General features: G+C 55.6%; 1 protein-coding gene across 2 annotated transcripts in view; it reads right to left on the bottom strand.

Annotated features, from left to right (window-relative positions):
* SCRIB (scribble planar cell polarity protein) overlaps positions 1-12,486 on the bottom strand; it is a 108,117-nt gene that overhangs the window by 63,829 nt on the left and 31,802 nt on the right. For both annotated transcript variants that reach the window (XM_066337751.1, XM_066337743.1), the window contains exons 12-16: positions 12,213-12,337; positions 9,835-9,960; positions 8,676-8,897; positions 7,878-8,195; positions 4,555-4,617 (exon numbers count right to left, since the gene is read on the bottom strand). In XM_066337751.1, coding sequence (XP_066193848.1) covers positions 4,555-4,617; positions 7,878-8,195; positions 8,676-8,897; positions 9,835-9,960; positions 12,213-12,337 — 854 coding nt within the window. The remainder of the gene's footprint in view (positions 1-4,554; positions 4,618-7,877; positions 8,196-8,675; positions 8,898-9,834; positions 9,961-12,212; positions 12,338-12,486) is intronic.

Raw genomic sequence — 12,486 nt, 5'->3', positions numbered from 1 at the left:
TGCACCTTGTCTGGAGGCCAAACCTCCCCAAGTCCTGAAGGACACAGGAAGAACAGCTAAAGGTATAATAAAGATATGAACAAAGGTGCTAAATAGAATTCCCATCCAGGAACAGGAACTGCCATATTTGAAATGGAATAACAAGTATGGAATTTAGTGAACTAAGGCCTGGGTTTGTGACAACTCTCTCATGTTGTCTGTAGGCACAAAACCTGAGCTCAGGTAGATCAGGTGCAAGAAAAGGCAGCAAGAAAGGCAGGGAATAAATGAAAATTCCTCTTACCAGAGAACACCAGAGGAATTGGGTTTCTCTAATCCAGCAAAAGGAAAGCTGGAAAAAGTCAGGACTGGCCTCCATAGAATTACACCAAAGCCAAGCAGGCAATGGGTGAGCAGCAGGGAAGAGATTGGACAAGATAAAATACAATGAAAACAATGAACTAACAAATGACAGGTTAAAGTAAGTTTTCTAATCACTCCAGAAGCAGAAACATGGAGAAGTTTGGGTGTTCTCCCTGCAGGAGGAATCTGTGTGTGTGCACACACTGTGTAACAGGATGAAACAATCTGTATTTTAATAAAAAGTGACTGACTTATTAACGAGAGCATCCTGTTGGGTTGCAGTCATGGCAGGAGACTTGACCTCAGGACTTCTTCCAAATCATCTCTTATCTCCCTTGTGAACTCAGCTTTGTTGTTCCTGAGCACAGCCCTTTCTCAGTTCAACTGCATCTCCCAGAAATGCCAACCCATCCCAGTCTGGCCTCACTCCAGTGCCCACATCCGAGCTGGGGACTGTTTCCCACCACAGTCTCCTGGGGCTTTCTGGGGGTTACTGCACTCCTGCACTGACAGACACAGACACAACACACTGCAGGCAAACAGGGGCCAGTTTTAAGGCAGGCAAATGCTTCAGCCCTCATAATTTCTACAGGGGTTCTTTTAATGCCTGACTTTTGTAATAACCCCAGCACCAAGCAGCAAAGCCTGTTACACACAGGGCACCTGCCTGGGGCAGAAGGGACAACTGGATTCGCTGTGGCACTGTGTTTAAACTTGTCATTTTCTCTCAATCAGTCACTGTTCTGCTGCTTTCTGCTCTCTCTGTGAAGGCCAATGAGATGATGGTGTGACAGAAGAGAACCAAAGTGATCCTGCCCCACTCCTGGAGCAGGGAAAGGAAGCTGCAGATGGGACTGCATTTGTGTGAGAAATCATTCCACATCTGCTCCTCGGTGCTCAGAGAGCTCCAGATCAAACCTGGAGCTGAGACAGGGATCAGTGATGATGAACAAGCAGCAATCACACAAATCAGTGTTCAATCTCTGACACTTTGTTGGTGACTCATGTCCATATTGTACCTTAACACAGGTCCACAGGTGAAGTTGTACATTTGCAGGAAGAGATCCCAAACCCACCTCAAGATCCCAAACCCACCTCCACACCAGAGGGTCATGGCAGGGGAAAGGTGGCAGAATACTGCTCCAGCTGCCCAGAGAAGCTGTGGCTGCCCCATCCCTGCAAGTGTTTAAGGCCAGGCTGGACACAGGGAGCAACCTGGGATAGTGGAAAATGCCTCTGCCAGTGGCAGGGGAGTGGCACTTGGTGACATTTAAAAGGCCCCTTCTAACCCAAGCCATTCTATGATTCCATAAAAAACACTGAGGACCTTTCAACCCAGTAGAAAAACGTAATAAAAACATCTTGATGGCAGTAAGTTAAAAGCCAGACAAATTAAAATAGAAAATATAGCATATTTTTCTTTGCTCAATAGGAACTTTGATCATCTTAAAAATTAAATGAGAGAAATGGGAATATTGTATTTTTTTTAACCTCAAAAAACTCTACTCCCTCCTATTCCAGTCAAGCCAGGTGAGCAAACAGGTGACATGACCTCTCCTGCACTACACAAGAGGCTTATTAAACTTTCCTGGGTTTAAAATTTATGGGTCACATTGTGGGAAAATCAAATCTGCTACATAAGAATTCCAAGTCTGGTGATGCCTTGATGAGGCACACAGTCACCCCCTAAATGCAAAACCAGAGCAAGGGGAAGAGCTCCATGTGTGCAGCAGCAAAGAGCCCCATGCAGAGGGGCAGGATGGCTCCCAGCACATCCCAGTGCTCCCCAGTACCTGTGGAGCCTTTCCAGAACTGAACCCTCTGAGCAGGGGATGCTCCAGGACCAGGCTGTGCTGTCACATCTGCCATGGCAAATCCTAACGGGTGCCAGGCTCGAGGCTGCCATTCCAACACAAATGGTGACATTCCTGAGCAGTTCCCACAGGATGAGGCTCCTTCAAGAAGACCTGACTCACTCCTGACTGCAGAGCAACAGGATGTGACACCTGAGCAGCAGCAGCAGCAGACATCCAGCATCTTTGGAAACCCTCTCTTCTTCCCAGGGAGTGGAATGGCAGCTCCTTCTGCTCCTGGACAGAGCCAGAGACAAAATCCTGTTGATGTGTCCCAGCAGCACAGAAATCTCTGTGGCTCCTGGACCTGCAGGGGCTCTGCAGGACACGGTTAAGGCTGGGCACACCCAGGGATGTGCCACAGCAAAGCATCATCACACCCTGAAACACAAACTGGGACCCTCCTCCCACTGTCACTGTAACCTGCCCAGCAGCTCTCCAGGCTGCTCCATCAGAACTACCTGAAAACAGAGTTCAGGTCTAACCTTGTGCCATCAAACAGGTGCTCAACATGCTGCTTTTCTCCTCTCAAAACCTCTCTACATCCCAGTACAGCCACTCTGCAAGGCAGATGGGGATGGAGACAGAGCACTGGGAACAGAGCCAGCCCTGGAATCCAGATACCCACCATCAGGTGATTATCACAGGCTTTAACAAAGTTCTTCTTTTGCTGCAGCAGAACAGCCACAGGAGCTCTGGCTGTACCCGACCTTGGGGGCTGGCAGAAGCTGGGCCTGTCTCTCCAGTTCTGCTCCAACACCATCAGTCTCCAGCTCAAGATGATGGTTTAGGATTAGGGAACACACAATCAGGAATCAGTAGCCCCTTTTCTCTTGGGGCTGTATTAAATTATCTAAGGAATGTGACAGCAGTATCATGAACCCCAAACCGTGGTGCCCAACAGCACCAGCCTCTGCTCTGCTCCATCAGCCCACAGATTCTGAAGGGATCATCCCTGGGAACAGCAGGCAGATGCTGTTTGGAAATGTCCAAGGACAGGCTGGTCAGGGCTTGGAGTAACCTGGTCTCATGGAAAGTTCCTTGCTGAACGCTCCTCAGAGCTGTAGGACAATCAAATATTCCAAACCAACTTCCCAAAGTTGGTCTACTCTTGGATGACTTCAGCTACCACCACCAATCTGGGGATCTTCAGCATGCTGCTCCTCAGGAGCTGCACAAACACATCCTTCCTCACAGCACAGGAACAGATCTGTGCAAAGGGGACTGTGCTGAGGGGACACCAGAGCCAGCCTGGGACCTCCCCCAGCAATCACAGAATCACTTAGGCTGGAAAAGACCTCCAGGATCAGAAGATTTTGCAAAAGAGAAACGCAAGAAATACTAACGTGGTTTTCAGCGACCTAGAGATGGAGAAAGATGGAGGAATCTCCAGGATCCACTAAGAGGGGACCACACCTGACCAGGCAGCTCATGTTCTGCCTGGGTGCAAAGGATTCATCACCTCCCTCCTGGAAAGCCTCACTCCAAACCCAAGAACATCTCTGTTTTACACCTGAGGGGACAGCAGAGCCAAGTTCTCAGAGACACCCAGGCCAACACTCCCAGGCAGCACATGGCCCTATACCATCTGTCCCATGGGAGAAATGCCTGTGCCAGCTGTCAGCACGGATGCTGTTTCTGCCTCTTGTCAGCGGCAGGAATGCTGTGCCTCCAGCAGCTCCTGGGAACCTGCAGAGAGGTTCTGACCCCACAGCTCACCACTGAAAACCTGGGCAGAGTCAGAGGATGAGCCAGGCAGTTAGACACAGGATCTTAACCCTCAGCACACTCACCACCCCCATGCCAAGGCCTTTGTGGTCCCTTGGATGCCCCTTTCTGACACCTCAAGGTGCTGCACGTTGAGCCTTGAAGGGATTTGGGGGAGGCTCTAGATGCACATATCATTGGCTCCAGTCCACTTTCCCCAGTGGTACAGTGCTCCCTGAGTGAGATCCTCCTCCTTTCATCAAAGGGTCAGCACACAGCACTCAGCTGATTCCTGAGGCCTCTGCTCCTCCTGGGGAACCCACGTGTCCAGAAATACCCATTTATTTAACTCCATGTCTCCATCAACACACAGCAGCTAGGAACTGAACTTCCCACCTCAGCCCCTTTGGCTCTTCCATCATTTCCATCTCACTCCTGCTCTGCAGCAGCCACTCTCACCTCGAGGACGGGAAAGGAGGAAAAGGGGAAAGCAAGGAGGAAACAATCATCGTGTTTGTATCAGCCAGGTCCAGAAGCCACTTGACCCAGAGAGAGATCAGAGTTCCCCCTACAACAACGGGTGAGGCTGGGAAGCAAATCAAGCAGGCTGGATGATTCTGGGCAGAGAGAGAACAGTAGGAGTGGTACAGACCTCTTCCTCCTCAATGCGAGCAGGTTCAATCAGCAGATTATTGGCTTGATCAAACGACACCCCCTGTTAGGACAGGAACCAGCAAAGAGGCATGCGGATTAGTGGAGCATCAACCAAACCCGCCACCACGACCACCACAACCACCATGACCACCACCACCACCCAACACAGGCACGGCACGGTCACTGCTGACCCCTAGAGCCCCTGGGGTCACTGCTGACCTCCACTCCTGGGGTCACTGCTGACCTCCAGAGCCCCTGGGGTCACACTACTGACCACCACTCCTGGGGTCACTGCTGACCCCTAGAGCCCCTGGGGTCACACTACTGACCACCACTCCTGGGGTCACTGCTGACCTCCAGAGCCCCTGGGGTCACACTGCTGACCTCCACAGCTCCTGGGGTCACTGCTGACCTCCACTCCTGGGGTCACTGCTGACCCCCAGAGCTCCTGGGGTCACACTACTGACCACCACTCCTGGGGTCACTGCTGACCTCCAGAGTCAGGGGTCACTGCTGACCTCCAGAGCCCCCGGGGTCACTGCTGACCTCCAGAGCCCCCGGGGTCACTGCTGACCTCCAGAGGTTCCACAGTAACTGCTGACCTCCAGAGCTCCTGGGGTCACTGCTGACCACCAGAGTCAGGGGTCACTGCTGACCACCAGAGCTTCCAGAGTCACTGCTGACCACCACTCCTGGGGTCACTGCTGACCTCCAGAGCTGCTGAAGTCACTACTGACCTCCAGAGCTCCTGGGGTCACTGCTGACCTCCAGAGCCCCCGGGGTCACTGCTGACCTCCAGAGCCCCCGGGGTCACTGCTGACCTCCAGAGCCCCCGGGGTCACTGCTGACCTCCAGAGCTCCTGGGGTCACTGCTGACCTCCAGAGCCCCCGGGGTCACTGCTGACCTCCAGAGCCCCCGGGGTCACTGCTGACCTCCAGAGCCCCCGGGGTCACTGCTGACCTCCAGAGCCCCCGGGGTCACTGCTGACCTCCAGAGCCCCCGGGGTCACTGCTGACCTCCAGAGCCCCCGGGGTCACTGCTGACCTCCAGAGCTTCCAGAGTCACTGCTGACCTCCAGAGCCCCTGGGGTCACTGCTGACTCCTAGAACCCCTGGGGTCACTGCTGACCACCACTCCTGGGGTCACTGCTGACCTCCAGAGCTGCTGGAGTCATTGCTGACCTCCAGAGCCCCTGGGGTCACACTACTGACCACCACTCCTGGGGTCACTGCTGACCTCCAGAGTCAGGGGTCACTGCTGACCTCCAGAGCTCCTGGGGTCACTGCTGACCTCCAGAGCCCCTGGGGTCACTGCTGACCTCCAGAGCCCCTGGGGTCACACTACTGACCACCACTCCTGGGGTCACTGCTGACCTCCAGAGCTGCTGGAGTCACTGTTGACCACCAGAGCCCCTGGGGTCACTGCTGACCTCCACTCCTGGGGTCACTGCTGACCTCCACAGCTCCAGAGCTGGGCCCACTCACATCCCAGCTCCAGGGCTGACCCCTCAGCACCAGAGTACCCCCACTCCTGCTCAGCCTCTCAGCAGTGCCAGGGCTGCTCACGGGTTCCCAGAGTGCCCAGTTTGGCACCCCCAGGGCCAGGTTTTGTTCCTGCTGCACCCTGAGGCCCTGAGCTGAGCAGCACCAGCTGACATCATCCCCTCCACACCAGATCACAGCAGGAAGGAGGAAGGATTACAATCAGGAGAAGGAACCAAGGAGCCTGTGGTGCTGCTGCACAGGAATGAGCAGTCCCAAACACAACTGCACCAATTCCTTTCTCTGGTGAAAAAGTACATCCTGACAGGCACCTGGCATCCTGCTCTCAAGCACAGGAAATCTCAGGATTTCTTCTGAAAACCAACTGTCCTTGCAACAAAACCCACTGGTTTTAGGATTCAGCCTCCTGCACAGCCTGTCCTGGTTCCTCCTTCACTGCCCCTCTTTCATAAGCCTCCGTGCACAGGGACACTGCTCCCTACATCCCGTCTCCTGGAATACAGCTCAGGAGGCAGCCAATAAACGTGTTCATGGAGCAGGCATCCAGTGCAGCCCCACAGAAAGGAGAGCTGATCCCAGGCAGGAGGCTCAGTGACAGCCAGGGTAACTTCTGACAAGTCCCCCACCCCTGAGCAGGCATCACAGGCTCTGCCAGGTCTCCTCAGCTCTGAGTGTCCAGCTAAAACAACCTTTGTGGGTGAGAGCATTCCCAGCTATGATGGGTCTTGCATGAAGGGGACTTGGGACAGCTTCAAACTGTTGTTTGAACAGTTCAAATCCAAACCTTCATTCCTTCTGAGGAACTTCAGCAGCAGTGGGAAAACTGGCCCCATCCCTAGGGAGCACAGGAGGAGCTGCACTGGCTCCAACAGAGCAAGGCAAGCATCCCCTGAGGGAAAGGACTTTTCCCTGGGCAACCCAAGCTCCAGCAGGGATGGGAACGATCCTGGCACCATGGAGCATGTGCAGTTACAGCAGCAGGTTTAATCCAGCACCTTCCACATCCAGAAACCCACATCTCACCCATGAGATTTGTTGATGCCAGACTGTGATGGAGACTCAGCCACATCCTGACCTCTGCCCACCAAACGCAACTCAAAACCCTCAAACCAGCTTGGCTGAGAACTGGGCTGATCTCATGAAGTGTCCCTCATCCTTGTGTTGTCATTCCATCGTGAGGAACTTCCTCAGGCAGGAACCTCTGTGTGTCCCTAACCAAACGTGGTGGTTCAGCTGAAGAGAGCCAAGGACCCCTGTCTCTCAGGCCCCAGTATAACCAGTAAGGCCAAAACTTCATTGCACAAGCTCCCCTAAATCCCAATGCACCCTCCATCAGGCTGTGTTTGGGTGGAAGCACAGGGAAGGGCACACTCCTGGCTGCACTTACATGCTCCAGGAAACACTGTGCCAACAAGTGTCAGTGCCCCAAACGTCAGTCTAACATTGAACCCACACAGGGATAAAGCTCATCCTCCTGTGAACCAGCAGCAACAACCAGCAAGTGAGGAGGAGGCTGGAAGGAACAGCAGAACCCACCAGAGATGAGACAGAGAACTGTCCCTGCAGCACAGGGAACAGCACAAGGAACGGGGATGGTGCAAGGACCTGGATAGAGTGAAGGTGTCAGGCACAGCAGCACATCACAGCTCTCTGAGAACCCCATGAGCCTCCAGTGACCTTCAGCTCTCCCACCCTCAGCACTTCCCCAGGTGCTGGAGCCTCTTGCCAGTGCTTTCACCAGCACCACATTAACCTCAGCCACAGGAGCAGAGGGCAGGTCTGCACCCCTCTGACCTCCCCCTCCCCACAAGACCTTACCTTCACGGATGGCTGAGCAGACAGAGCTCCATTCTTTCTGTCATCCTCATCCCATGCCTCCTCCTGCTCCCTGGGCTCTGTGTTATTATTACAGCCTCCCAACTCCTCTTCCTCCTTGGGAACCCCATCACTGTTCAGCCCCTGCAGAAGTGCCACCACTGCCTCTGGCTTGGGCAGTTTAGTGATCTTGAAGTGTTTCTTATAATGGGGCGTGTCCTTGCGGATGAGCCTCTGCTTCTCCACTGGGAACGGTCGCTCTTCATCCTCATCCTCATCCTCACTCCGTATCAGCGTGTCCTCAGCGAAGTGCACAGTGGGCTGTGACAGCAAAGCCCCAGACAGGCCGTGAGCCTCAGGGGACAGAGGGGTGGCAGCACAGAACCTGCTGCCCCTGTGAGCCCTCTCCCGGCACAGGCAGAGGCAGTGTCCCTGCTTGTGTGCTCAGGAAAATGCAGGAATGCATCACCATTTCCCCATCCCTGCCTTTTCCCATAACCACGCCTTCCCCAGACACGTTTCTGCCAGCTCCAGGGATGGAGGGCATCCAAACCTCTCACGGTCATCCCCATTTTCCCCCGGCCTGCCTGGCTCCCACGCTGTCCACCCCAGTCTCCCACGTGTGCAGCTCCCACAAGCTGCCTCAGACTCTGCTAGCGCTGCCTTCCACAGCCTGGATCTGCCTCCAGTGATGCCCAAATCCCACACCCATTCACCTGCACACCTACTTCCCACTTCCTCTCAAAATTCCAGGTCCTTTCACTTTTTATTACGACCCTGCTGCAGCTCCCAGGCTCCTACCTCATTGTACTCCACTTCCACATCCTCCTCTTCCTGGTCAGCAGCTTCCTTGTGCTCCTCCTGTGCTCTGGGCCTGCCGTCCCTGTCCAGCTCCCGCAGGTCAGGCAGCTGCCCGTTGGGCCAGCCCCGCTCCCTCTCCTCTGCCCTGCACTCCACAGAGGCAGTGCTGCTGGACAGGTGGGACTCCTCGCTGCGATTCGATGTTGAACTCAGCCTCTTCTCCTGAGAAAACGGTTGTGATGGTCAGGTGTGGGAATACACAAGTCTGAGTGTAAGACAGACTTAATTAGCATAACTAGGCTGGTGACTAGGATGCCGTGGCGAGGGCAAACAGAACTTTGAGCTTATGAGAAGATGGGATTAAAACCTGTTTAAGGGAAAAGATTCAATCAACCCTCTACAATAAAAATGTTGTATAATGCATAAGTTGCTTGTATAATCTTCTAACCTAATTACTGTAGTAGAAATTATTAACCTCACTGAAATGGTATATAAGACTTGGAAAACCTGAGTAAAATCGAATTCTGATCATGAATCAGTCTTCCCGTCTCTCCATCAATTGCCAATAGTCAGGATGGAAGCCAGAGCAGCAGATGGAGCCAGGCAGTGTGACTGGTGTGAGCTGGGAATGGTCCAGCACCGACAGAACCAGCTTTTGCTCAGGCTGCCCACAGCTTCCCCTCCTGAGCTCCCTCCATGTGGCCTGGGTCCATCCTCCTGTGTGGCATTTATTCTCAGCTCCCACCAGGGCAGCAAGGTGCCTCCTCCAAGTGCTCTATTCCCATCATTCTTCACTGGGAATTTCAGAGCCTTCTCTTCCTCTCCCGCTGGCCTGTGCTATGACAAAACTGGTACCAACACACACAGTTCCCCTTACACTGTTCTATCTCCTGCTCAATTTCACAGGTCCCCCCATGACATCTCAAGGCAGATTCCCAACCTTCCCAGGCAATGCTCTCTCAGTCCCTCCCAAACTTCCCCAAAAGTCAGTCCTTTCTCCTCCCCATTTCTCACATATGCTGCATGTTCCTGGTGGAAGATGTCTCTGCCCAGGGCACGGAGGTGGAGCTCAGTGGTGTGCAATATTCCTTCCAACCCAAACCATTCCATGATCCCCGTGTTCTCTGTGGTTATCCATTCCCCAGGGAGCAGCACTCACCTCTGAGTTGGGCGAGCTGGGGTTGGCATCAGCCTTTGCTGCGTTCACCTCATTGCGCCGCACCTCGATCACCTTCTTCATCACCTTCAGCTCGCTGGGGTGAGGGGTGGCTCTGCGCTGCAGGCCCTGCCACAGGGAAACCCTCAGCAGGGGGATTCCAGCCCTGGCAGCACCTGCCAGGCCTCAGGAATGAGCCTCTGCAGGTAACTAACACCGTTATCGGAGAGCCAGAGCCCCAGGGGGACAGGACACAGAGCCCCTGGGGGACACAGGGGGGACACAGAGCTCCGGGGGGACACAGGGGGGACACAGAGCCCCATGGGGAGACACAGAGCCTCAGGGGGACACAGAGCCCCAGGGGGACAGGACACAGAGCCCCAGGGGGACACGGAGCCCCAGGGGGACACGGAGCCCCAGGGGGACACGGAGCCCCAGGGGGACACGGAGCCCCAGGGGGACACGGAGCCCCAAGGGGGACACAGAGCCCCAGGGGGACACGGAGCCCCAGGGGGGACAGGACACGGAGCCCCAGGGGGGACAGGACACGGAGCCCCAGGGGGGACAGGACACGGAGCCCCTGGGGGACACAGGGGGGACACGGAGCCCCTGGGGGACACGGAGCCCCGGGGGGACACGGAGCCCCGGGGGGACACGGAGCCCCGGGGGGACACAGGGGGACACAGAGCCCCACGGCGACACAGGGGGGACACGGAGCCCCAGGGGCGACACAGAGTCCCGGGGGGACACAGGGGGGACACGGAGCCCCAGGGGGACAAAGGGGGGACACAGGGGGGACACAGAGCTCCGGGGGAACACAGAGCCCCAGGGGGGACGGGACACGGAGCCCCAGGGGGACACAGAGCCCCAGGGGGACACAGGGGGGACACGGAGCCCCAGGGGGGACACGGAGCCCCAAGGGGGGGACACGGAGCCCCAAGGGGGGGGACACAGGGGGGACACAGAGCCCCAGGGGGACACGGAGCCCCAAGGGGGGGGACACAGGGGGGACACAGAGCTCCGGGGGGACAGGACACAGAGCCCCAGGGGGACACGGAGCCCCAGGGGGGATACGGAGCCCCTGGGGGACACAGGGGGGGACATGGAGCCCCAGGGGGACACGGAGCCCCAAGGGGGGACACGGAGCCCCAAGGGGGGACACAGGGGGGACACAGAGCCCCAGGGGGGACAGGACACAGAGCCCCAGGGGGGACAGGACACAGAGCCCCAAGCGGACACAGGGGGGACACAGAGCCCCGGGGGGACACAGGGGGGACACGGAGCCCCAAGGGGACACGGAGCCCCAAGGGGACACAGGGGGGACACGGAGCCTCAGGGGGACACAGGGGGGACACAGAGCCCCTGGGGGACACAGGGGGGACACGGAGCCCCAAGGGGGGACACAGGGGGGACACGGAGCCCCAGGGGGGACAGACCAACACGTCCTGCAGCTGGATCTGCTCCAGGCCTTACACAGCCTGCAGCTGGCAAGGGGAAAGAACAGAGGCAGGGAACCCTAACAGCTCCCTCAGGACATCATCCTGCTCTCCAGCTGATAACGGGTTTGGGAAGAATGACAAAGAGTTGGGAAGTTCAAAGTGCTGTTTCAGGCTTGGCAAATGAAAAGTTATCAACACAGAAACTCCTCCAGAACACAGGTGAGAAATCCTGGGATATCTTCCTAATTCCTCTGGGCTTAACAGGTCTGCCAAGCCCAAATGCACCACAATTGGTGCTGCTTAGTGAGCTGTCCCAGGACAGCTGCAAACACCATTCATTAGAAGAATTCAGATGTCAAGAATGGTTTTCCATAAACTAAAAAAGAAAATAAAGTCCTCCAAGAGACTGAAACCCTTAGAGCACTTGTGAGAACTTCTGTCCTGGCATTTGCCTCCGCACTAGAAGCAGAGTTTTGAGGTTTTTGCAGGTTTTGAGGCTGCCTACAGCGTTTAGTATTTTACTAACAGGACACTCCATAGCATGGGCAGCATTGCCTCCATGCCATGAGGGATGGGGATGGCCTGATTTGGCTGGGCAGCCTTTCCCCACGGTTGGGGTGAGCTAAAACCCCATCCTGACAGTGCTCTCCTGGGATCTCTGGACATTTTGAGTGCTCCCTGGGCACGTTAGTGCTCCACTCCCGTAGAAGAGCCTCAAAATATGACTCTGCACCACAGCTCCCAGGGAATTCACTCCCTTTTGCTCCTGCTAAGGTTCTCAGGGCAGCAAACAGCCCTCATTCAGACTGTGGAATTCCTGCACATGCCTACAGCAGTGTCACGGGGTGAGACATGGACACCACAGCAGCTCCCCATCTTTGGAAAGCTTGGTTTGTCCCCGTGCTCCCACAGGGAGCCAACACGCCCCCAGGAGTTTCTTACTCGTCTCTCAGCTCCAGACTCCTCGTCATCGTCCCCTTTAGGCTCATCCAGGAACTGGATCACACTGACTCTGTTCAGGTTGGTGTCTGTCCAGCTTTCGTCCACGCTGTTCTGCAGGAGGTTCTCTGGGGAGGGAGAGAACACAGTGAGAGCTCTGTTTGGGAAGAGCAGGGCTGTAGACTCAGATGGAACCAGTTCTTATCCCATTAGGGCACTTCCACTGTATCTGCCCATGGCACCAAAGGCTTGAGGACAAAGGCTCAACGTCCTGTCA

The sequence above is a fragment of the Sylvia atricapilla genome, chromosome 1 (assembly GCF_009819655.1).
Source record: "Sylvia atricapilla isolate bSylAtr1 chromosome 1, bSylAtr1.pri, whole genome shotgun sequence".
NCBI classification, from domain to species: domain Eukaryota; kingdom Metazoa; phylum Chordata; class Aves; order Passeriformes; family Sylviidae; genus Sylvia; species Sylvia atricapilla.
The sequence above is the reverse complement of the archived record's forward strand: the minus strand, read 5'-3'. Positions and strand labels throughout refer to the sequence as shown.